General features: G+C 36.1%; 1 protein-coding gene across 1 annotated transcript in view; it reads right to left on the bottom strand.

The window, feature by feature from the left end:
• LOC120423380 (uncharacterized) overlaps positions 1 to 24,299 on the bottom strand; it is a 101,247-nt gene that overhangs the window by 46,596 nt on the left and 30,352 nt on the right. Inside the window, exons 3-5 of the mRNA XM_039587164.2 lie at positions 18,800 to 18,981; positions 10,700 to 10,764; positions 1,036 to 1,125 (exon numbers count right to left, since the gene is read on the bottom strand). Coding sequence (XP_039443098.1) covers positions 1,036 to 1,125; positions 10,700 to 10,764; positions 18,800 to 18,981 — 337 coding nt within the window. The remainder of the gene's footprint in view (positions 1 to 1,035; positions 1,126 to 10,699; positions 10,765 to 18,799; positions 18,982 to 24,299) is intronic.

Below are 24,299 nucleotides of genomic sequence, written 5' to 3'. Positions count from 1 at the left end.
GGTTGGCAAACGCGAACGAATGCTGCTTCTCATATTTGCAGTTCACGGTTTTGATGGGAGGGATTTTGAATTTGGAGAGAGCGAGAGGGGGAAAGGGTTAATTAATGCATATCAAACAGAGAAAAGCCAGGCGTGCGAGTGCTCAAAGTTGATTTACGCGCCAGAAGCAGCGACCATTTGGAAATAAAAAAAAGGAAGTGACTGTGCAAATTCACCTAACAGATATGAAAGTAGCGTTTTTTTTGTAAAATTTTAATTGGTATTTAATCAAATCTCTTATTCATTTCAAATAAAAACTGAATTTCACATAAACTAAATTCAATAATTTTACTCTTCTTACTAAGGTAAAAAGCAGTGTCAAAAGAACATACAAAACCAATTGCAGATAAGAAATAAAAAAAAAAACAATTAAAAAAACTGAAGACTTACAAAAATATGTTTTATTGTATATTACTTATATTTTAAATTAAAAATTGAAAGAAAAATAACTATAGAAAAAACTCGTTGATCCTCAGCATCAATTACATTCTTGCAACTATCAGTTAAGCATCAGTTTAGTCCCCCGTCCAAAAAGTCCATCCAGTTTGACCTCATTCCGGATGCACCCGCCAGATGCATCGCGCAGTTCATTTTTCATTCTGCGCACAAACGCAAATTACCTTCTCACAGCTTGGGCAAAATTCAAGATGATATCTTTCTCACACCTTCTCGCGGGCTGTCAATTTTGCCGGACAGCCCCACAAGGTCTGAGGGGAGTCCTGCCGTGAGAGACCACCACCAGCTGGGGTCCAAATAGGTAATCATCCCCAGGTCCGGCAAATGAGCCGAGGTTAAGAGGCTCTTTAGGAGCTGTCCGAATGGGGGGGCATGATGCGTACAAGAAGTTGAAAGAAGTACTCGAAGGTTAGTGTTGTGACTTAAGGACAGGAAAGAATTGAGATTGAGTAAATTAAAACAACTTAATAAATTTTTCGTCATTTAAAGAAATTACCTCATTTTTGTATTTTTAAATAAAAATGATTTCAAATCACTCACCATCGAATGTCCCAGGTACTCGGCAGCATTATCGGAAATGTAAAGCAGCTTCCCATTTTGTGTTAACATCATCAGGAAGCCGGACATTGCCTAAAACAAAACAGAAAATAAAGTTAGATTATTTAATCTTGAAAATTCAAATGAGAAGAAACAAAAAATCAGGAAAGAAAAAACCTCTAAATCAAGACAGGGAAGATAAGAAACAAACGCAGAAATTAATTACGGCCACTTAAAAGGTGATCCGCTCACCTCCCAGACATTTTAAGCCAGATCAATCACAAAACAAACGGGGGGTTTGCCGACTGCTGATCGCATTGTTGTCCCATGTGAAGATATTGTAGTTTTCAGAACCATTGAGTTTATTCTTACAAAAAAAAATAATAATTTTAACACAATTTTGTCAAATAAGACAAACATGCGTTTATTACCTCAAACACACAAAAAAAAATCGGTTATCGCCCCCGCCGGGATCTTTCTTCGGTGGGGATTTGTTTGTCAAGAGAGGTCTCCCCCTCAGGGCCAAGGCCGCCGGATCCGTGATGAAAGTGAACGATTTTCACACGGCCTGTCACCAATCAGGCGACGGGGATCACATTTGGTAGCGCTCGAATTTAATGCTTTGGCATCGGGAGATATCAGCTGACAAACTGGAAGTTTGGAAGGTTTTTTTTACGATCTTTGGATTGTTTTTATTTTATAAATTCTAAAGGTTTATAATTGAACTCATTTAACACTGATTTGGATGTAAAAAAAATATAAATCCGTCATTCCAGGTCAACTGAGTACACTTTTGGACTCGACCTTCACCGATTTGGACCAAACTTGGAAGGAACGTTCATCTATTGATAGTTAACAGAAATCCCAAGTTTGGTGCTGATTGGACCATCCCTCTATTGTTGGAACCACCCTCTGTTTTGACGATTTTCTGAAAAAAACTTTTATTTTTCTTTTAATCATAACTTTGCAACTATTTGAGGAAAAGACTTTCTACAGGTTGCATTTTAAAGAAAATTGGCCAAGGAATTCAATAAAAATAAAAAATTTCACCCTTAAATGCCCAATAATTTTATTTTTTAACGTTTTAATTTTTAAAATTCAGTTTTGACCAATTCCTTATATTATAAATTATTTTATTTTATCACCATCGTGTTCTCCGAACAATTTTACATAATAATCAATGAAGACCTCAAACTAAAATGAACTATTGGCGAGTTACAGTGATTTTACTGAAAAAAGTTTGATTTTGCGCTGCATTCACATCCGAAATAAGTTTCTCACATATAAAAACCGAACTATGCGGGATTCATCCCTTTTTGTTGAAAAGTACACAATGTACTTCCGAGTGCAGCGCAGAATCAAACTTTTTTCAGTAAAATCGCTGTAACTCGCCAATAGTTCATTTTATTTTGAGGTCTACATTGATAATTATGTAAAATTGTCCGGAGAACATTATGGTGATAAAATAAAACAATTAATAATATAAGGAATTGATCAAAACTGAATTTTAATAATTAAAACGTTAAAAAAAATTATTGGGCATTTAAGGGTTAAAAATTTATTTTTATCAAATTCATTGGACAATTTTCTATAAAATGCAACCCGTAGAAAGTCTTTTGCTCAAATAGTTGCAAAGTTATGATTAAAAGAAAAAAAAAGTTTTTTTAGAAAATCGTCAAAAAAAGGACGGTTCAAAAATAGAGGGCTCCATCAGCACCAAACTTGGGATTTCTGTTAACTATCAATAGATGAACGTTCCCTCCAAGTTTGGTCCAAATTGACCTGGAATGACCCAAATAGAACACAAAAAATTAAGCATAGAGAAAGTAAAAGAAAAAGAAATAGCGTATAATTTTACATATTTTTTGAGTTTAACGTAAAATCTAAAATTTTGATTATGTTCAAAATTTATAAGTCTCAGATATATGCCTAATTTCTTTAACAGTGTTGAATCATTGTTTGATGTTTTTTTTTTCTTAAAGACATCTGTTTATCAGGTTTAATATAAAGAAAATCCCCACATTCAAGCAGTGCACGAGCCACAACAAACTTCCCAAGGGCCATTCTTATGTAAAATTGTCTGAATTTTTTCGTCTGAAAACTTCGAAAAACTGGTCAAAATTGGTCAAAATCATCACTTTATCAAAAAACTTTTGCGTAAAATTCTGATAACTCGAAAAAAATACATGCAACCCCCTAAAGTTTACATAATATTTTTTTGTTTTTGTCTGCTCAGCAACTTTGCAGAACATCTGTTAACTTTAAAAAGTAACACTGCTTAGTTTTAAAAAAATACGTAAGGCCGTTGTAAATATTTTTGGAAGTTTATGTCTCTAGACTCTTACCGATGTCGAGGGGGGGAGCAAAAAAATGAAAATAAAACTAAAAAAAATTAAATTACAGGCCATGATTTCAAAATTTTAATGTAAAAAGTGTTTTAAAATGCATTATTGACCTGTTCAGTTGTTTTGCAATCATAAGTTTATTTTTGTGCGAAAAAAAAAGTTTTTGCATTGTAATTTCTTGAAAGATCAAAATATTTTCAAACGAGCTCAAAAAAGCTAAACATGATAATTAATGCAGAAAAAGGCATTTAAGCTGGTTTTGAGTTGATTAGGCTTCAATTTCCTTTGAAATTTTCCACTTTTATGAATATTTTTGTCTGCCCCCTGATTTTCAAACCAATTTTGAAGGACGGGGGGGGGGGACATAAACTTTGAAAAATATTTGCAACGGCCTAATCTTAAAATGATTATTTTTGCTCTAAATGAAAAAAATACCTCTATTAGTTATTTCAAATTCAAAATGTACATTCAATATTACAATAAATGAAATGTCTCATGATTTTTTACAGTTGAGTAACGGGAAAAAGAAGCGATTTTTTCAAACTTTTTTTCATGAAAAATGCATCTTTTTCGAAATTTTGGTCACGCTACTTGGACGTCCAATTTAACATTTCTTCTATCTCTTCACGGTTTCAACCTATAAATCATTGAAAAGCGTGTCTTAGTAAAAATCCTGAAAAATTAAAAGGGTCGTACCCCTCGGATTCGTAATCATAGACCAAAATTACCCCTTAGAGCAAAGTTTCACGGAAATCGAAAAGGGGCAACTGCTGTGTGAGTTGGCGAAGAATGACCCTGATCAAAACAAAGACGATCGCAAAATATTTTGAGTCAGCTTTGAGTGACTTAGCGCAATCGTTCTCTCTGAGCAATTCTCTGTACTACCCGATTGGGGTGAGAGGGAGAGCGAAGGGAGAGTATTCAGTAGTGGTTGGAATTGAAGTGACAAACGGTGGGAAATGGTGAGAGATTTGTGCTCGCGAGTGAATAAGTCTTTTTGAAGCTTTGTTTTTTTTTTATTGTTGTTTAATATAGTTTGAAGGTAAAGTGGCCCAGCAAAAATATTTTTGAAGCGATACTGAGGTATACCTAACCTCTTAATGTTACAAATTTGTGAAACTAAGAGTTTTTTTTTTTAATAAACTATCATATTTTAACTGACGATATCTCAGAGTTAGATTTTCAAAAATAAATAAATGAAATTTTTGAGAAATAACTTGCTGTTTACAAAAAAAAAAAATTGTCACTATTGATTGCATTGAAATATTCCTGACGTCTAGGCGACCGCAATTCATGGTTCCAAAAGTGTCAAATCAAATAACAACACTTCGCACACACTGCAAAGTATCACGTTCCGATCCAGTTCGAACAAGCCGTTTCGCACACCGATTGGGATCGATTCGCAATAAAGCAATCCTGGCTCAGTACGACGAAAACAGCTAAAACAAGCAAATCTGTAGCTATAAAGACAGCGTAAAATTCAAGAGAAGAAATAAAGAAAGACAAAACATCGCAAAACCCTCGAAATCACATCGTGGTTGCTGATGCTGCTGCAATCATCACATTCGCGATTCGATAATCGATTATTGTTTATTTTGTCCTACCCCTCTGCGCTGCTCTGCTCAGCTGAGATGGGATTGTTTGCCGTTCGGATTCGTGTTTTTATTTACCTCCGATGCCAATTGCACCATAATGCGATGCAAATAATATATTAAGCCCCTCCGTGTGTTTGACTCTGCCTTGCAAAACTGTATATCGTCGTCGAGTACCTACGTTTATTCATCATTCGAACGAGCAATTTGAGATTTATTTCTGTTTTGGGGAAATTCCCATAAAGTTCTCATGGGCAAATTTGCCACTCATATCAACGGAGTGACGAGGGGTGGTACGATTTGTGCCTTGAAAGAGATAATTTCAAGAATATAGGTTTATCAGTATTATTTTACTTAAAAAAAACAGTTCAGTCACAGTCAAACAGACGGAAATCATCGAATAGATTTATCCAAAAAAAATCATCAATCACCGCTCACTAGTGCCATCTAGTTGTCATCGAGCGAACTGCACAAAATGCAACAGTTTAAATCAGCTGTCAAACGCTAGAAATGAGCAGTGGTGAATTAGAAATAACCGTGGTGAGTTTCTGACAATCAAATTGAGCGTTATATTGTTGATTGATGTTTTTTGAAAACAGATTTACGTCTGTTTATCTGAGCGGCAGAAATATTTCTGACAGTTCTGAGAGGATAAATTGGAAAGAAAAATATAATAACATTTGCTTTGAGCATGTATAACAGATTGATTTGAGTATTTTTTTTGTAAGTAAGTAAGCAATTTTACCACATTGGTGGCCCGTCGACAGTACGGCTACAATCAGCAAACAATTACTGCGCAAATGCATGTTTGTCTCGTAACTAGAGGAAGGGTACGTTGTCCTTTGTATGACTTACCTTTTTTAATAATTCATCGTGAAAATTAACTTATTTTTTGTTATCTCTGTAACTTATTTTTTGTTACATTAAAATACAAAATTTAAGTCAAAAATTTAGAAGTATGTTCTTTTGAAGCATCCACAATCTCGGATGCTGCAAATTTCAATAAATTTCTACTGCTTTACGTAATTCTACACCCTTCTAGAACTACTTCTTGGAGTGAGCAGGGCCGGGGGGTGAGGCAAAAACTACGCTAGAACCAGACAAAACGGTAATTTATCTGTTCATTTATAGACTCGCTCAGCTTATTGCAATGGGAGTCGTCAGTGGGGCATTGCATTTTGTTTTGTTTCCAGTCGGATTTATTTGTTCGTCTGATTGTTCACGTTTGAGTTATTGAATTGTGTGTGTGTATGTGCACATTTTTTGTTCTATCTCTCGCTCTCTGCTGAACGACCCCGTACATCCACGTGGAAAATCAATGGTGATTATTGTAGTTTTTTATTGCTTCGCGATGATTCATCGCGATTGCGATAGCGATTGGAACTGGGAAGCCACGGCGGTGTGGTAGGGGCCAGGTCCTCCAGGTCGACAGTTATTACCCGGGTAATAAAAACGGTAAATATCCCATTCCGCGGAACCGCGCGAGGTCGCGGCTGGCCGTAATGAATGTGTCATTCGGAAATTGGCGGTAGCTTCGGTGAGAAGTTCCTGAACCGACTAACTTTTAGTCATAGATCAGTGAACATCCTTCAACTTGAACCACGTGGAAAAATCTCATTGCGATGCCAAATTGCTAAATGTCGGACACGAGCCGCGTTGTTATCCGACTTAATTGAATCCAGCACGCAACGACCTGGGCACAGGATGCACTCGGATCGCAGTCCAAGCTTTCGGAGCTCGGTGAAGGCCTTTCCGGTAATTTGTCCGCGAGTGCGCGCGAGAGGGATCTGTCTCGAGAGGTAAAGCACTGACAGCCAAACTGAGACAGGGGTCCAATGCACCACGATATAATTGTGTCGATTTATCTGCAATGCTGTGCCATTACAACGTCACTGGGCGTCGGTTGTTTGCGGGATTGAAGTTGAGAGCTGGAGCACAGAGGAGTTCAAAGGAGGATTTGTGAAGATGAATTCAAACTTTGGTCGTAATTTTATGATCAATAAGTGAAAATATGAATCAGACAAAATCGAACAGTCGCTAACAAAATTCAGCTCCGTTTGTTTTTTGATTACGGTGGTCCAAAAAAAAACAATCAATTTTAAAGATTTACGAAAAGTAACTTTTTTCATTAAAAAGTTACGTTTTTCAATTATGAAATTTTAGACCCAAAAAAAATAGTTCATTCTACCGTTTTCGCCATTTTACCGTTTCAACCAAGTCTCAACCGTTTTTTCCAGTTTTGTTAAAAAAATCCTTTCTTAGAATCCTGTTAATGAATATCCCACAAAAACATCTCGAAAATTCATAAAAAAATATTTTCAGCTATGAGCTCGTTGGCCCCGAAACCAAACAAACAAAGTTATCACTTATCACTAGGGTTAGTGAAATTGCACGATTTCACGGACAGCGTAAAATCCGCGAAATTTGGCTTTTTCCGCGAAATTCCGTAAAATTTTATGTTTGTGTCAAACTGTAACGATTTTTCTTAAAATAATTTATCAAACTCAAAAAGGAATAAAATTAATCTTATGAACTAATTTAGAATTAAGCGACTTAATACCCTTGTTTAATTACTAATATAGGGTTAGTGAATTTTGACGATTGCGCGGACGACGTGAAATTTATCAATTTTCTCAAATCTTTATTTTTTAAATAACAACATAATAAATATGTCATCCATAAAGACTATTTAATTAAATTTTGGAAGCTTTTATTTTTTTATATAAACCATTTGAGAATTGTTCAGATTTTTTAGTTTGTTTTTTTTTTATAAAAAAACTGAATTTAGTAACATTTTCATAAGCTGTTTTAAAAATTTTAGTGCTATTTTATTTGAAAGGTATAATTTCAAAAGAAATTAAAGGATACAAACTTTGTTTTATTCCAATTAAATTGAAGAATATTTTTTATCTTTGAAATCACCTTTGAAAGATTTCAGTTATTTTTTTCTGAGTTCTGTTTAATTTTAACGATATTTGATTATTTGGTTGGATAATTCCCGTGAATGTTAAAAATACTACCTTTTATAGTTTTTTGTTCTCATTTTGAATAAAAAAATTAAATTTCGTTACAAATTATATTATTTTTGCCTATTGATTTCAAATTTAGTTTTTGAAAAGTGAGTTGAAACCCTTAAACATTATTTTTAATGGGCTAAATTCAAGATAGTTAAATCTTGCATTGATATGAAAATCAATAAAATGAAAAATGATAAAACCGAAGCAAATCATCGAAAACTCTTAGGCATTATTGATCATTTTTTTTTTGTGTCACGTTCAAGTGAAGATTTTTTGAGTTTATTGAAGAATAATATATAATGAAGCATAAAAAGTAGTTTCTGTGATTGAAACATAAGATTTTCAAAAGTTATTTTACGTTCCACGAAATTTGCGTGAAATTTGGTGTTTCGAAATTGAGGTCCCCGTGAAATTTGCAATTTTCGAGCGTGAAAAATCACTAAGCCTACTTATCACCCAACTAATCACATATTTTTTTTAAATTGAGCGACGTAAAATTGGTTCAGTAGTCGAATCATATTTTTTTTTGAAAAATGTGGTTTTAGACAATTGTTGCAAAAATCGTTAAAAAGCATTTTGTTAACCACCCTATTTCGGATAGAATCACCCTAATCACAAAAAAGAATTGTTAAACAGTTAAATTGTTAAATTGTTAAATTGTTAAGGGTGCACAGCAACAAAGGAAGTTGTTGTCTTCTTATTCCAAAATTGTCAAACTTACGGAACAAACCTGCAACAACCGGATTGTAAAATTAGTCAAACTTTATGGTAAATTGTTTTGTGGACAGTACTTTATGGGATGAATAAAAAATATTTCGATAATACTCGTAGTTTTGAAGATACTAAAATGTCTGTAACAAAAATCTGGGTGCAAAAGCTCTGGTTGATGTGCACCATTAAATTGTTAAATTGTTAAATTGTTAAATTGTTAAATTGTTAAATTGTTAAATTGTTAAATTGTTAAATTGTTAAATTGTTAAATTGTTAAATTGTTAAATTGTTAAATTGTTAAATTGTTAAATTGTTAAATTGTTAAATTGTTAAATTGTTAAATTGTTAAATTGTTAAATTGTTAAATTGTTAAATTGTTAAATTGTTAAATTGTTAAATTGTTAAATTGTTAAATTGTTAAATTGTTAAATTGTTAAATTGTTAAATTGTTAAATTGTTAAATTGTTAATTTGTTAAATTGTTAAATTGTTAAATTGTTAAATTGTTAAATTGTTAAATTGTTAAATTGTTAAATTGTTAAATTGTTAAATTGTTAAATTGTTAAATTGTTAAATTGTTAAATTGTTAAATTGTTAAATTGTTAATTTGTTAAATTGTTAAATTGTTAAATTGTTAAATTGTTAAATTGTTAAATTGTTAAATTGTTAAATTGTTAAATTGTTAAATTGTTAAATTGTTAAATTGTTAAATTGTTAAATTGTTAAATTGTTAAATTGTTAAATTGTTAAATTGTTAAATTGTTAAATTGTTAAATTGTTAAATTGTTAAATTGTTAAATTGTTAAATTGTTAAATTGTTAAATTGTTAAATTGTTAAATTGTTAAATTGTTAAATTGTTGAAATTATGGCTAGTAATTTCAATTTTGAATCTTTTTTTTATCAATTTCCAAGAATCCTAATTTTGCGATCGTATTCAATTTTTTTAACAGTTATTTTGATTTTTGATATTTCTTAAAATAAGAATATTTTTGATTGAAAATCATGAATCATAAAAAAGGTGACAAATATTTTCCATGAGTTTATAAGTGACTCAACTGCACTTTTCTTTATCTACAATAGCTACGCCACTGTTTCCTGTCCTGTTTTAGTTAATGACTCAATTTTGTTGAATCCAACCGGTCCCACTTACAGCAGTGCTCTGAAGGTCAGCAGCACTTGCGTACTTTTTCACTTTCAACAACGCAATTGTTTTTTTTTGTTTCTTTAAATCCACACCTTGCCTTTCAAAATCATTTCAACTCTTCTCGAAAACCTCCAAGAGATAAGTGTTCAATCCTTCAGAAACGATAATGACACCGTCTATCATCGTAACTTGTGGAACCTGATGATTAGTGCGGCACTCGGTTGATGGGCCAAAACATACATTCTGACTAACACGATGAAATCGAAACGAAAAATAACCTCTCTTTGGGACAAGGGGAAACCTCATTAATATTCAACCATAGCCATTAGGGGCGGAGTCGATCAATAATAACAGTTTTGTGAGACTGCGGGGTAAGCGCCACCAACCCAGACTTGAGCATAGAATGTGAGCATAAAGTTAAGCTAATTTTGACGGTGTTAGAAGTTTTATTTTGCAGAGTGACTTGATCGGTCATCAGACGACGAACCTGATCAATTTTTGGTGTTGTCCAAAATTCTACATGAGACGGTTGAAACTTAAGCAAAGTCTATGTTAAATGTGACTTGATCGACGAACGACGAACCCGAATTTTTTGAGAATCTTACCATCGAAGACCTCTAATTGCCTTTTAAATATTTGAAATTCCCAACTTTACGCCAATGCTTGATCAGAAAACAATCAGTCTCACCGATTTCACTCAACTCGACTAATTTCCATTAAGAAATGGGCTATAGCGCCTTTTAATTGTCTTTTCGCAGAAGAAAAAGAATACCAACCTTTGGCCTACATTAAATACAATGTGTCCCGCCCCCCGCTCATTGAATCCCACCTTCCCAGTAAACGTAAAAGTGTACCTACCTTGGAGAATCCTATATTTGGCGTGGGAGCCGTGTGCATCCCAATGTCAATGCTCCGTTTGAACACTGCAGAGAAGAGAAAGAGATGAAAAAAGAAGGGGGTTAAAAATGAGGAAAATTAGTCAACCGAAGAGCGGCCGCGGTCGTGATTGCGAAATTTTGATACAATGTTGAATGTGCTGCACTGGGGGGAGAGAAACGCGAGAGATTCGCGCAACGTAATTGCAGCCTCATTTGCTACAAATTGTGGTTAATTAAACGCGTGAGTGATTCCACTTTGCCTGGTCAGATGTTTGGTTGTGGATAAATGAAACCCTTAGGAAATACTGGGACATTGGCTAGAATATAGTGGTGAAGCAATTGATGAGAAAATATTTTCAAAAACTTCAATTTCCCCTTAACTTAACGTCTCGTTATCGCTCGAAGAAAAGTTTGCTGATGAAAAGTTAAACTTTGTGATACATTTGCATAAAAGGTTCAAAACAGGGAAATCTACCCTAACAAAAGATCATTTTATAGAACTATGACTTATTCAATCAATAAAATTAAATCAATTCACACAAAATTTTCAATAAGTAAAATTTCAACTCTGAACAATCAAGATAACTTCACTCAAATGTTCAAAACTCACACCAAATGGCTCTCCGGTGGCTTCCAATCTCCTACTAGTTATTAGCAATTAGTGCTGAAAAGAGCTTTATAACCTTTTGATAGCGTGGGTGTGGTCCGCGCCCAAATCGTAGCATTAGTAGCAGATTTCATACCAACCGCCCCTGTGACGGTGTCGCAAATGACTGTAACTAACCACTCAACAAGTCAAGTCAGCAAGCAAGTAGTGATAATCTCCGAGGTCCTAACCAAACATTGCCACAACACACGCGGTTATAAATGGCACACTTTGGCTACCGCAGCACGTCGATGGAGGGGTGCCCTTGTGCATTAGCCAGTAAGCTAACGTTAAGCCCATTTGCAGTTTCGATTTGTTGCACCTTAATTTATTGTGCGGAATTAAACCGGCTTAAATTGACTGTTAAGTTGAGCTTAAGGCAGTATCGAACTTGGTAGATGCTGCCTTAACACAATTCTAGTTGCGCCCTTTGGCTTTGTTAGTCTCCGCTTTAATCCATTCTCAAGCCCTTTGATTATGGCGTGAGAAACAATCGAATGTGTTAACATACCTCAGCAAAAAAATGCACGTCAATCGATTGCATTTTTAATTGAATTTAAACCTGCATTTACATCGGTTACTATTAATCGCCCAGCTAAGCCGCAATCCCCACATTGATAATTTAAACTGCAAAAGATGTCGACGGCGGCACAATCGCGCCCTGTCAATACACCCGCAGTGTGATTTGAAGCGTATTACGAATGTGGTGATTATCAGCGTTTTAGCACCAATTTGCTAGACCCCCCCCCCCCCTTTTATCCCCAACCAAACCCTAGCTTCCCTGGACTCCAATCAACAACGTGTGGAGCGCCATTTTACATAATTAAATGACAGCTGACAGCAGCAGCAGCAGCGTCGCGACGGTGGGTTGTCGTCATCATGTGCCAATCTTGGACCCACCACCTGCGCGCGCCAGGTGACTCACACAACAATTGAAGGTTGAGCCACTCTCGTGACGACACATCGACGAGGATGAGGATGCTGGGGGCATCTCAATCATATTTGCGCGGGAAATAAATGGCAATTTTTGCATGGGAATGCGTTCGGGAAACTGTTTTGCCTTCCTCAACGAGGGGAACTATAATCCTGCAAATGAACTTTCTACTACATAAAGATCGTAGGCCAACCTTCACCTATCAGCTAATAAATTCTGAGTCAGAATCAAGAACAACAAAAAATATCCGAATAATTTTCAAATAGTTTATTGGCGTAGTCAGTCTTGATAAGGCAACATTATGTCTTATCCCAGGTAAACATCTCGGGAAAACTGGAAAAAACACGGGAATTCGATTGACAACCCAGGAAAACATTTGAAGTTTAGCTAAAATTCGACAAACAAACTTGAAATTCGACTTCAATAAGATACAAAATTATTCCATCAAATTGGCATATCATAATTCAGAAATGAATTCCAAAAAAATACCCAGCAGTATGATTTTTGATGTCTTATACTTTTTTTGAATTCAACCGAATGCATTCATCCTTAGAGCAATTCTCTCTGAAATCGACCGATTTCAATCTTTTTATTTTTTTGTATTTTTTGATTTGGCTCAAACTTTGTGGGGCCTTCCCTATGACAAAATAAGCCATTTTGTGTCATTCACCCATACAAGTCTCCATACAATTTTGGCAGCTGTTCATACAAAAATAGTACGCAAATATTCGAAAATCTGTAACTTTCGATGGTATTTTCTGATCGATTAGGTGTCTTCGGCAAAGTTGTAGGTATTGATGAGGACTTTTCAGGAAAAATAAGTACACGGACATTTTTTTTATTGCCGATTTTTTAATTAACTTCTTTTCACAAAAAAAATCTATTTCCCGAAATCCCTACTTTATAATTATTGTTTTTTTGAAAAAATAATAATAAAAATATGAAAAAAAAAACTAACTTAATCCACCTATGTGGTTCATGCCTTCCTCACTCTTTAGCAACACAAATTTCATTTGAAAGCACACAAATTTCAGTTAAGAGGCAGTATTTGTAGATTCTGCTCGGTTTGTTCTAGAGGTCGTATCGAGGTGCTCCGATTTGGATGAAACTTTCAGCGTTTGTTTGTATATGCATGAGATGAACTCATGTCAAATATGAGCCCTCTACGACAAAGGGAAGTGGGGTAAAACGGGCATTGAAGTTTGAGGTAAAAAACACATGAAAAATCTTAAAATTGCTCGCATTTCCGTAAAACTTCATCAATTCCAACTCTCTTAGATGCATTCGAATGGTCTTTCGAAGCCCTTCAAAATGTGCTATAGACATCCAGGATTGGTTTAACTTTTTCTCATAGCTTTTGCAAATTACTGTTAAAAATGGATTTTTTTAAAACCTTAATATCTTTTTGCAACAGCCTCCAACACCCATACTCCCATAGGTCAAAAGATAGGTAATTTCATGGACTATAAGCTTACGGTATTAACTTTTTGGCCAATTGCAGTTTTTCTCATAGTTTTACGATTTTTCTAGAACAAACATTTTACAACGTTAGTTTTTGCCCTGTAGGCCTCCATAGCGGCACTTTTTGGTCTCAATTTTGTCATATTCGGAATCCTCGGTCAATTTCACGTAAGTTAGAAGTATTGGAGTTGTAATTTTGATTTAAAAAATAATTAAATAAAACATTTTTGAAAAAAGAAAAAGACCTTATTAACCCTATGACCAATACGTCAAATGCTGTATCAAGTAGGCGAAAACTTGTTTTACCCCTAATCCGACAAAATTCTAAATAATATTTTAATTAATTCTAAATGGCATTTTTTCCAGTCAAATTCAAAATTCCAACACCTCAATCTAATGTAAAATTTACTGAGGATTCCGAATATGACAAAATTGAGACCAAAAAGTGCCGTCTTCTTGGCCTACAGGGCAAAAACTAACGTTGTAAAATGTTTGTTCTAGAAAAATCGTAAAACTATGAGAAAAACTGCGATTGGCCAAAAAGTTAATACCGTAGGCTTATAGTCCATGAAATCCCCTAACTTTTGACCTATGGGAGTATGGGTGTTGGAGGCTGTTGCCAAAAGTTATTAAGGTTTTAAAAAAATCAATTTTTAACAGTAATTTGCAAAAGCTATGAGAAAAAATCAAACCAATCCTGGATGTCTATAGCACATTTTGAAGGGCTTCAAAAGACCATTCGAATGCATCTACGAGAGTTGGAATTGATAAAGTTTTACGGAAATGCGAGCAATTTTAAGATTTTTCATGTGTTTTGGACCTCAAACTTCAATGCCCGTTTTACCCCACTTCCCTCATGTATAGACAAACAAACCCTGAAAGTTTCATCCAAATCGGAGCACCTCGATACGACCTGTTTCACATCGGTGAAAAACTCGCTCTTAAGTGTTCAGAGTTTCCAGATCTTCAATGTTTTGGACTCGTTGTAAAGGTTTTTCGATAACCTAACCAATGATGGGTTGGATGATGGATCCGGACATCGTCTACACACATTTAAGTGAGATACATACACCCAAAACTGGCAGCGCTAGTCCGAGAGAATGATGGTCTCGAGTCGAAAGAATAGTGGTACCATTCACGGACGCAGAGAACACAGCTCGAGATGGGCGATAGAACTATTCTCTCGAGGTTCATTTGCAAAAAAAGTTCATCCGTCAAACAAAAAACCAAAAGTGTCGACAACGGGAATCGAACCAGAGACCTTTGACAAACCAATCCAATGACTTAGCTGCCTCGGCCACCACAGCTTGGTGACCAAGGAGAAGTCAGAAGTCGATGTATGTTGGAGATTTATTGATTCAACTAACGAATGAACTCATTTGTTATGATGGTGTGAGTTGGTACCATTATTCTATCGATTTTGGCACTGAGCCCTCAATAAATTTTGAGAGAACGATTATCTCGATTCTGAATTTTGGGTGTAAATATCACTTAAGTGGTCATAGCTCGAGACAGGGTTGCCAGATCTTCAATGTTTTTTTTTGCCGACGAGTTATGTTCTCTTAGAAAAATGTGTTTTTTGAAAAAAATAGAACTTTTAGTCAAACAATTGTTTGACTTAAGTTTTTTATGGTAAAATTAAATTTTGAATCGAAAAGTACTTTACAAATGTTTTGATAAGGTGCACCGTTTTGAAGATATAGCCATTAGCCACTTTAAGTTCAATTTTAACTGAAAAATATCCATTTTAAAATTTTTGAAAGTAGTGTCCATGATTGGTCATTCCTGAAAATATTTTTTTCGAAAGGTTCAGAAATATCCAATAAAATTGCCTAGGAGGCATTGAAGTTAAGACCTCTGGTTGCAAAAATACAGCGAATGAATGAAAAGAAACAAGATAATTAAAGTTTTTTAAGCCTCATAAAAAAAACATTTCCACATTTTCTAATGCCAATATCTCAGCAAGTAATGGTCCAATTGTCAATGTTGGAAATGAAACATTTGTGAAATATTATGGGGGTTTGCAAATATGTTAAAAATTCGCGAATTAAGCCTAACATTTCAAAGGGGCGTAATATTGAATGTTTGGCCCTTTAGAAGTGTTAGTCCTACTTCTTGGAAGAAACTCTCTCTTTTCCTCTCTCTCCTCTCTCTCTCTTCACCGAAAATTGAAGAGTATTTCCATAGATGTTGTTATTCATGTATTCTTGAACTCAAATTTTGATCGTAATTTCCTGCTTTCCAGAGAAAATTTAATTAATTCACTAAAACAAAACAGAGTTTTATTGATATTGGGCAAACAGAAACAAAATATTAAACAAAAAACCTCACAATGACTATGACTAATTCTACTCTGTTGATTTTAAAAATTTTCCAAATTCAAATTAAAAAAAAACAATATATCGGTTTTTAAGTTGTGGTAAATAATACACTTTTTATTACGCGCTATACATTTTAAAAAATCATAAGCACAATCATTGTAAGACGTAAAATCGAAAAAGTAACAAAACATAATCGAGCTAATTCAATGTTTCGGTAAGATTTCAAAAAAAAGTTAGTGCAAAAAAAATATATCAAAAAAGTTTACTTCAATTGAAATATATTTTCTCCAAGAGTTCATGCAATTTTAATGTTTTGAAAATGCGATTTTTTTTGGTTGATGAGACGATTTTTTTTATATTTTAAAAATTTGGAAATTACGACTCACATTTTAAAATGGGTAGGCTTTTTCTGATTTTTCAGAAAATCAACATAAATTTATCAGGTTTTTAAACGAGCCTTAAAACATTTTTGGCTTTTCTCTAATATTATGAACTATTTGATTAAAAAAAAAAATCAATATTTTTTTGGAAGAAATTCTAATCTAATCTAATCTAATCGAACACAAGCGCAGCCAGTCCGAAGAAAGCATCCTGGAAGAACATGCGGTTAGATTACGCCCCAAGTCCTTTCTTGTCAGTATTAATAATTGCAGTACATCCGAGCTAACCCGAAAACGTATAGCAAAAATTAAAGCGGCCAGGCCTACTGCGTTGCATTAACCGCAGAGACAGATTCTGTGAACGGATCACATTTCACAGAATCATCAGGGGAGGAAGGATGCGTGGACATACCGTACCAAACGCTCCGAATCAGTTAGGTGTGGTGTGTTAGTGTAAATTGGCAAATTATTATATTTTTAGGGGGAAGTGGAAATGGGAAAATTGGGGTTGGGGAAATCGGGATTGGGGAATGGAAAAGTGGGAAAGGGGTAGGAGGGTTATTTAATTTATAATATTATAATTTAGGAGAATATAATCAAATATCAAATAATTATGGAAAGCTCTCACCAAGAAACAGTAAATCTTCAAAAACACAGCCAGGTGGTGGTGGTGTCCCGATAGTCTGACCCCAGGATCTTGACAGGACACAGGCCGGTCGGATGAAGTGGAAGTGTTCCTTTAGCACCGAATATCTCCACTCCCAACAAATATTTCCGGATTCGCTGGTACAAATTGCACATCCAGGATAATTGAATCGACTCTACCACAGCCTCTTGAAACGCTCTGGTAACGGCCTCCTCCAGCTTGGTTGAGCCCTTCCACTTACTTTTCGTGTTCCTGATCCTTGGCAGTTCCGAACGATTTATTGAATTTTCATCGAAATTCACTTCGACATCGACATTTAGAAACAAAATTCCCATTTAACACCAAAAAAATCCTTATAAAAGAATGCATATAAAGGGGGAAAAAAGTTTTTTTTTTGGAAGATATTCAATGAGAAATTCTTGATCAGATTTAAATTGAATTAATCAAATCAATTTTTAGTCTTGGGTAAATTAGTTCCAATTTTAACCGCTTCGAATAAGCTATGAAAGCATCAGGCAATGATTTGCGCTTATTTTGGTTGTCTCGCACCACAGTTGCTTCACCTCAACCAGGGACTCCAAATCAAGTCCAACCAGAGATTAACGAGAGCTGTTCAACATGGACCGCTTTGCATAAATTTCACGTCTTGTCATTTCAAACCGTAACGACGACAACACGTGCGCGGCTCCATGTAATTATAACCTGCAACACGACGCTCCCACGCTTCAACTCGATTGTACAAGTTGTGCCTGGTCGCTTCTTCACGTGCGTGAATTGCTTATCTAACCCTTTTCAAAGAGAAAAGAGACTGGCAAAGTTTTTTTTGGTATGGGGTGCGCCCCTCAACAGTATCGCTCCTTAGTTGAACTGTCAGCAGCGCATTTGTGGTGGCACAATGAGTTCACATCGCGGCTGATCCCCGCCCCCTCCCGTACTCCTTTTGGGACTCCTTGATGATGTTATACTCTTTTGTCGCAGTTGGTATTTTGTTGTTGCTGAAGTTTCGTTCACATTTTGAAACGTTATTTCCAACTGCGTCAGCAGGGCACAACTCCGTCAATGTGTAGCCATCAATTTTTCGCGCTAAATGGTCTCGACAGGCAACAATTACCTGCTGTTGCACGTCAATTGCAACGCCACCCATATCTCTGTCCCAACCCGTGACTGGTTATTGAGCGAGGAGCAGCCTCACCAGACAGCAACGGCAGCGATATTAGTCGAAAATGGGGGGGTGGGCGTCGAATCACGAGACTCACGAGTTACCGCAAGTTGGTGGGAGCTTCTGCCAGTACAACCTGTCGACCCTGTGGCTGGGAAATGATTTCAAATATGAGCGCTTGCTTTTGGGAGAGTTACGCGGAGGTGCGCATTGGGGAGTTGAACAGCTGATTCCAGCCAAGCTGGCTGTCAAGTACGCAGCTACAGGGTGAGGTCGACTCAATGCCAGGGAATAAAATGGACTTTTTTAAAAAATTGGTTGTTACAAAACGAAGCTACAACATCTTGAACCTAAATGCATCACTTTAAATGGGAGACAGATTTGAAAGTTCTACACCCAAACGAAACATCGGTGACATTTAGTGATAACCAAGCTACTGACATCTGTTGACAGAACTTTCGCCAACCTATGGCGATATTTCGTCACTAGCAGTTTGACAGTTGCGTTCGACAGTTCCTAGCCAAATCCCTTACCTTGCTGGAAGTAATTAGCCTTCCGCACGTACACACAAACGAGCGCCATCAGCTGCAGCTGGGACAGCCGCTGGCGGGTTGACTGGGGCAGCGGCAGCAGGTCCCGCAGGTTCGCGATCTCCGAGTTGATCAGATCGCGCCGCAGCTTGGAGGCTCCTTTGGTGGATTTGTTCGCGTCGAATCTGAGGAAGAAAAGCAAAAAAAGAGGAAGAAACTTTAGTCCCGCGGATGATTACACTGCTGCTATCGGCCTTCTGCGATCGACGTGGAGGTGACTCCGTCACGGTGTGAGGGACAATTAGCTGTTCCGTGCACGTGGACCGTGCTGGAAAATGAATTTAGAATGCTGATCACATCGTGGCGGCGCTTCACCAGCGCTGTTCTTGGATAGGAGGGGGACTGACAAGCTAAATAAAAGCAGCAGTCCTTAGCATATTAATTAAATTTCATTCATAAGTTGTAGTGGTATCATAGAGCGCGCGAATGGATCACGTGGCCGGATCTAAGCGATAATCCGCCGACTATCGTCGTCGGGTCTATTTGTGATTCCTAAAAAGTTTTTTGGCTAGTTTCGTTCTGGGCGGTCCCCAATTGTATACAAACGCTCCGTAGGTTGAGGTTACACGGTGATTGCTAATTTATGATCATTATCCGTCACTGCTTCTTGAATTCATAAATAGTTTTATTGCTTAATGTGACAAGATTTCCCTCCGGGTAGAACAACGTTCCCACTTCAGAGAGCAAATCGATGTCGTTCAGTATCAAATCCAATCTTCAAAGCTTTTCTCGAAAGTCCAAGGTCTAGCTTCGATCGATTAGCTACTAATCGACCTCACAGCTTGCCCATTTTGCGCCTCTAGATTAACCTCTTACGCGAGCGCGCACACTATCACTAGAGAGAGATCACTTCATTCTCTCCATGAGGGTGTCCGTATCGTGCAAGGCTTCGCCCTAGGGCGTAGTCCGCTGGCCATTAGCATCATCGATCGGTGGCGGCTCACCTCGCTAAGATCATAAACCGAAGACAAACACAAATTAGAGAAGGCTTCACCAGGTTGGGGGCACGCGCGTTGAAGGGTCTTACGAAGAGAGTGGAAAGATTACGAGGCGTTCGCTGTCAGACACTTGATTCGATTTTGTTTTCACAAATTTAATGGAGCCAATAAAGAATTTCGGGAATCCATCATCGACGCGAAGATCGTACGGAGAGGAGCTGGTTTCGGTTGATGTAGACCTAATGAAATGACATGTAGCTGAACGTGTCGGTTGATGGTGTGGCTGATAACTAATTAAACTCATGCTGGATAAACAAGCGAATCGAAAAAGTGGACGCTGAAGTGGGTCGTTGGGTATCCAGAAAAGCTTATAACAAAAATTAACGCATACCACCATACCAATATGCTGTATACTTAGAGATAACAGCATTGCACCAATACTTATACGTATCTGGAGATCGCTCAGCTTGAGGCAATGTCCGTCTCTAAACGACGTAATGCGTATAGCCAATTTTACGCACCTCCAATCAATTAGAAAACATCAAAAATTGTGACAGCCTTTCCCACTCTCCCACACTCAAAAACCATAAATCGACGGTCTCGGCTTCCGATTTCGATCCAGCCGATGCCGAATAATGACCGTCGCCGTCTTCGTCATACGATATCGCTCATCGCCACCTCACTCTTCTACCGATCACAGCTCTCCCTCTCCATCTCTCTTTCTCACACTCGCGGTTCCCCCTCTCCTCGTAATCGGACCATCTCGGGGACCGATTGGCCGAACCGTTTTTTTTTTAAAGAGTTAATTAAGCGAACTGTCTCCTCCCTGGCGGTTGGCGACGGGCTTCGGGTCGGTCCAATCGAACAGAGGCCGAGAGAGATGTGTGATACTGAGTTGGCGGGATGCATCGGTGGATCGGTGGTTTTGGGGAAGGGATCGCGGTCGATGCGTCGCGTCATTTTCGTCATCGCGGTCTGCACATCTTTTGTGGGGTTGACCGTCGTTGAAGTCACCAGAAAAGCAACGTGAGTTTTCAGATCTCGTTTTTAGATTTATTTATTTTTGAAATAAAAAAATAGATAAAATGGCAAACCTTTGATTTATTTTTGCATAGAAAAAGAATGATTCCAAAATCTCCGTAAGAAAAAAACTGATCAGAATTCAATGTTATTCTTCAATGGTTTGAAATACCTAAAAACAATAAAATTCGCAGTCGGTCGATACATCATACGAAAGATCGCAAGAAAAGCATCAAATAAAGGTAAAAGCAAATCACATGAGAAGAACACATGGTTCGTCGCTACAGATCAGTTCTCTCTCTCGAAGTGTATGCCTTCTGACGGGTTTGCGCCCCAGTCCACCAATCCAAAAGCGCGAGTTCATATCCCACCTGAATGAAGAAGTTTTTTGTTAATATTCTATGCTCAATTTCTAAGTCCAAATCCCAAGGGGACCGACTGAGATTTGATCCCCAAACCTTCAGCTAGTTAAACTTAATATGCCACAATTAATGTTTTATGATTTATGATTTATGATTTATGATTTATGATTTATGATTTATGATTTATGATTTATGATTTATGATTTATGATTTATGATTTATGATTTATGATTTATGATTTATGATTTATGATTTATGATTTATGATTTATGATTTATGATTTATGATTTATGATTTATGATTTATGATTTATGATTTATGATTTATGATTTATGATTTATGATTTATGATTTATGATTTATGATTTATGATTTATGATTTATGATTTATGATTTATGATATATGATTTATGATTTATGATTTATGATTTATGATTTATGATTTATGATTTATGATTTATGATTTATGATTTATGATTTATGATTTATGATTTATGATTTATGATTTATGATTTATGATTTATGATTTATGATTTATGATTTATGATTTATGATTTATGATTTATGATTTATGATTTATGATTTATGATTTATGATTTATGATTTATGATTTATGATTTATGATTTATGATTTATGATTTATGATTTATGATTTATGATTTATGATTTATGATTTATGATTTATGATTTATGATTTATGATTTATGATTTATGATTTATGATTTATGATTTATGATTTATGATTTATGATTTATGATTTATGATTTATGATTTATGATTTATGATTTATGATTTATGATTTATGATTTATGATTTATGATTTATGATTTATGATTTATGATTTATGATTTATGATTTATGATTTATGATTTATGATTTATGATTTATGATTTATGATTTATGATTTATGGAAAATTATCTGATTTTTTCCAAAAAATATTTTGAAAATATTGGAATCAAGACTAATTTTTCAAAAGAGCAAAATGTTTCATTTTTTTGACACTGAAAATTGGACCATAACTTGCTGAGAAAATAGCATTAGAAAATGTTGTTTATGGAATCTTTGAAAACTTTAATTTGTGTGCAGTGCAAAAAGTTCTCAAAACATGCAAAAGTGCTCTTTACTTTGTGTGTATTTACCTCAGTCAATTTTTGACATTTCGATGCCAACGAAATATTTTTAGAAAATCTACCGCGGTCTAGATCGATCAAAAATTTATAGAAGAAAAACTATATTAATACAATTGATCTGTTACAAAATCATAACTTACACTTAAAATATCAAGTCCGTCCTTCACCTTTGCTTCACCATAAATTTATAACTCCCTCAAAGCAACTGTGCAGTCCTACGCACGCAAAGCGCCAACATTTTCCCACAGTCATCAAACTTGCAGCCAACAATGCTGCCTGCAATCCATCCCGTGCAGCCACACTGCCGACTGCACTTATTTTCCAATAATTATATGAAAATCCACCGCGCGCCCATTCGTCCGATTGGCTGAGCCAGAACGTTTGCGTTATTCGCCAGAAGGGATAAGCGAGTGTGGAGGTCGGGGGAAAATTATCAGTCCTTCAATAACTCCCATACGCTATACACATTCCCACAGGAGTCAATCATCCTGTTTTTTCCGATCTGAGTTCAGCGTGCGCGCAAAACGGCAGCCACTTGCCCGGGAGGTGCCCGGTTCGAGCCCCGTAGCGTTAGCAAAAACCACCGCAGATAAGGCGCAAGGTTTCCCATATCGTTCCATGGGTCGGAGCCGGACCTGCCTGCCTGCTGGGTAAAGATCATTTAAACATCGTGTTTTTTTTTTGTTGTGTTTCGTTTCTTGACCACCACCACAAGCCCCCTGCTTGGGCGTCCTCCTACAAACCCCACCCTGGAATCGATCCCAGGGATCCCTGCTTGCCGGTGTAGTAGCAGTTTCCTTGTACCATGTTCACTGTACTATGCGCAGAGTCCGCACCGCGTTCGAGGGGATGTTATTTGAAACACCATAAATTGAGGCTGCTAAATTAATACCTGTGTTTATGCTGCAAAGGTCTGGCCACTGCTGGGAGTTGAAGTGGGTCCGATTTTTGCGCGTAGCGCTAAAGTTAATGAAACGCGTTTGGCGTTTTCATGTTTCTCCGAGATTTGGTTCGCGTTTTTTTTCTGTTTGGACAGTGTTATGTTGATCGCTGTCTCATTTGTTGCTGTTTATGTTTCACTTTGAATTTGATTGAATTGAGAATTTCAAGAAAGCACTAGCGGGATTCACAGTAGGGTGGTTCAAAGCTCAAAGCAACTGTTAGACCAGAAGTCTTGCCTTGGTTGCATTTTATAGGAAATTGTCAAATGAATTTAATTCCTCAAGTGGCCTCTAATATCAGCACAAAATTTAGAATTTCTGTTAACTATCACTAGCACAACTCGATATATTTTATGGTGATGCGCTTCAGTTTCGTCAAGGTATGAAAGATTTGGAATTCCTAAACATGCTCCAATCAATAGAATTGAATTTTAGTGATTTCTCGGCCAATAAATTATATTATAATTTTTAAAATGCGCACCATCAATTTTTTTGGGCATATCTCCAAAACATCACTGTTTACATGAAATTAGATTCCAGGTTCGGATTTAGCGGCCAAAATTACTATAAGATGGCATACCCTGACCTTTAAGACATATGCTTGCAACGTCGTTTGATTAGTAGGCCTTGTTTCTGAAATCTGAGAAATTTTGAAAATGTAGGGCACTGTAGAGTCTAAATTGCATTTTCTCAGAGGAAACAATGTTCGCCGTGAAATCTCCTCGACGTCGTCGTGCTATCGTGTCGCATCCGCCGTTTTGACGTTCCGTTTTGACAAATTTTCACAAAACTACGTCTTTTTGAAAAAAAAAATCCAAATTTCAATTTTTACAATATGGGTATCAAACGATCGGGATTTTCTCATACATTTCGAATGTAATATTAACATTTTCAGTAAATACTTAAAATTTTCACAAAACTACGTATTTTCGAATAAAATACTCAAAATTTCCGTTTTTACAATGTGGGTATCGAACGATCGGGATTTTTTCATCATTTTCACAAAACTACGTATTTCCGAAAAAATATATTACATTTCGAATTTTATAACA

The sequence above is a fragment of the Culex pipiens genome, chromosome 3, assembly GCF_016801865.2.
Source record: "Culex pipiens pallens isolate TS chromosome 3, TS_CPP_V2, whole genome shotgun sequence".
NCBI lineage: Eukaryota > Metazoa > Arthropoda > Insecta > Diptera > Culicidae > Culex > Culex pipiens.
This window is presented reverse-complemented; position numbering and strand designations above follow the sequence as displayed.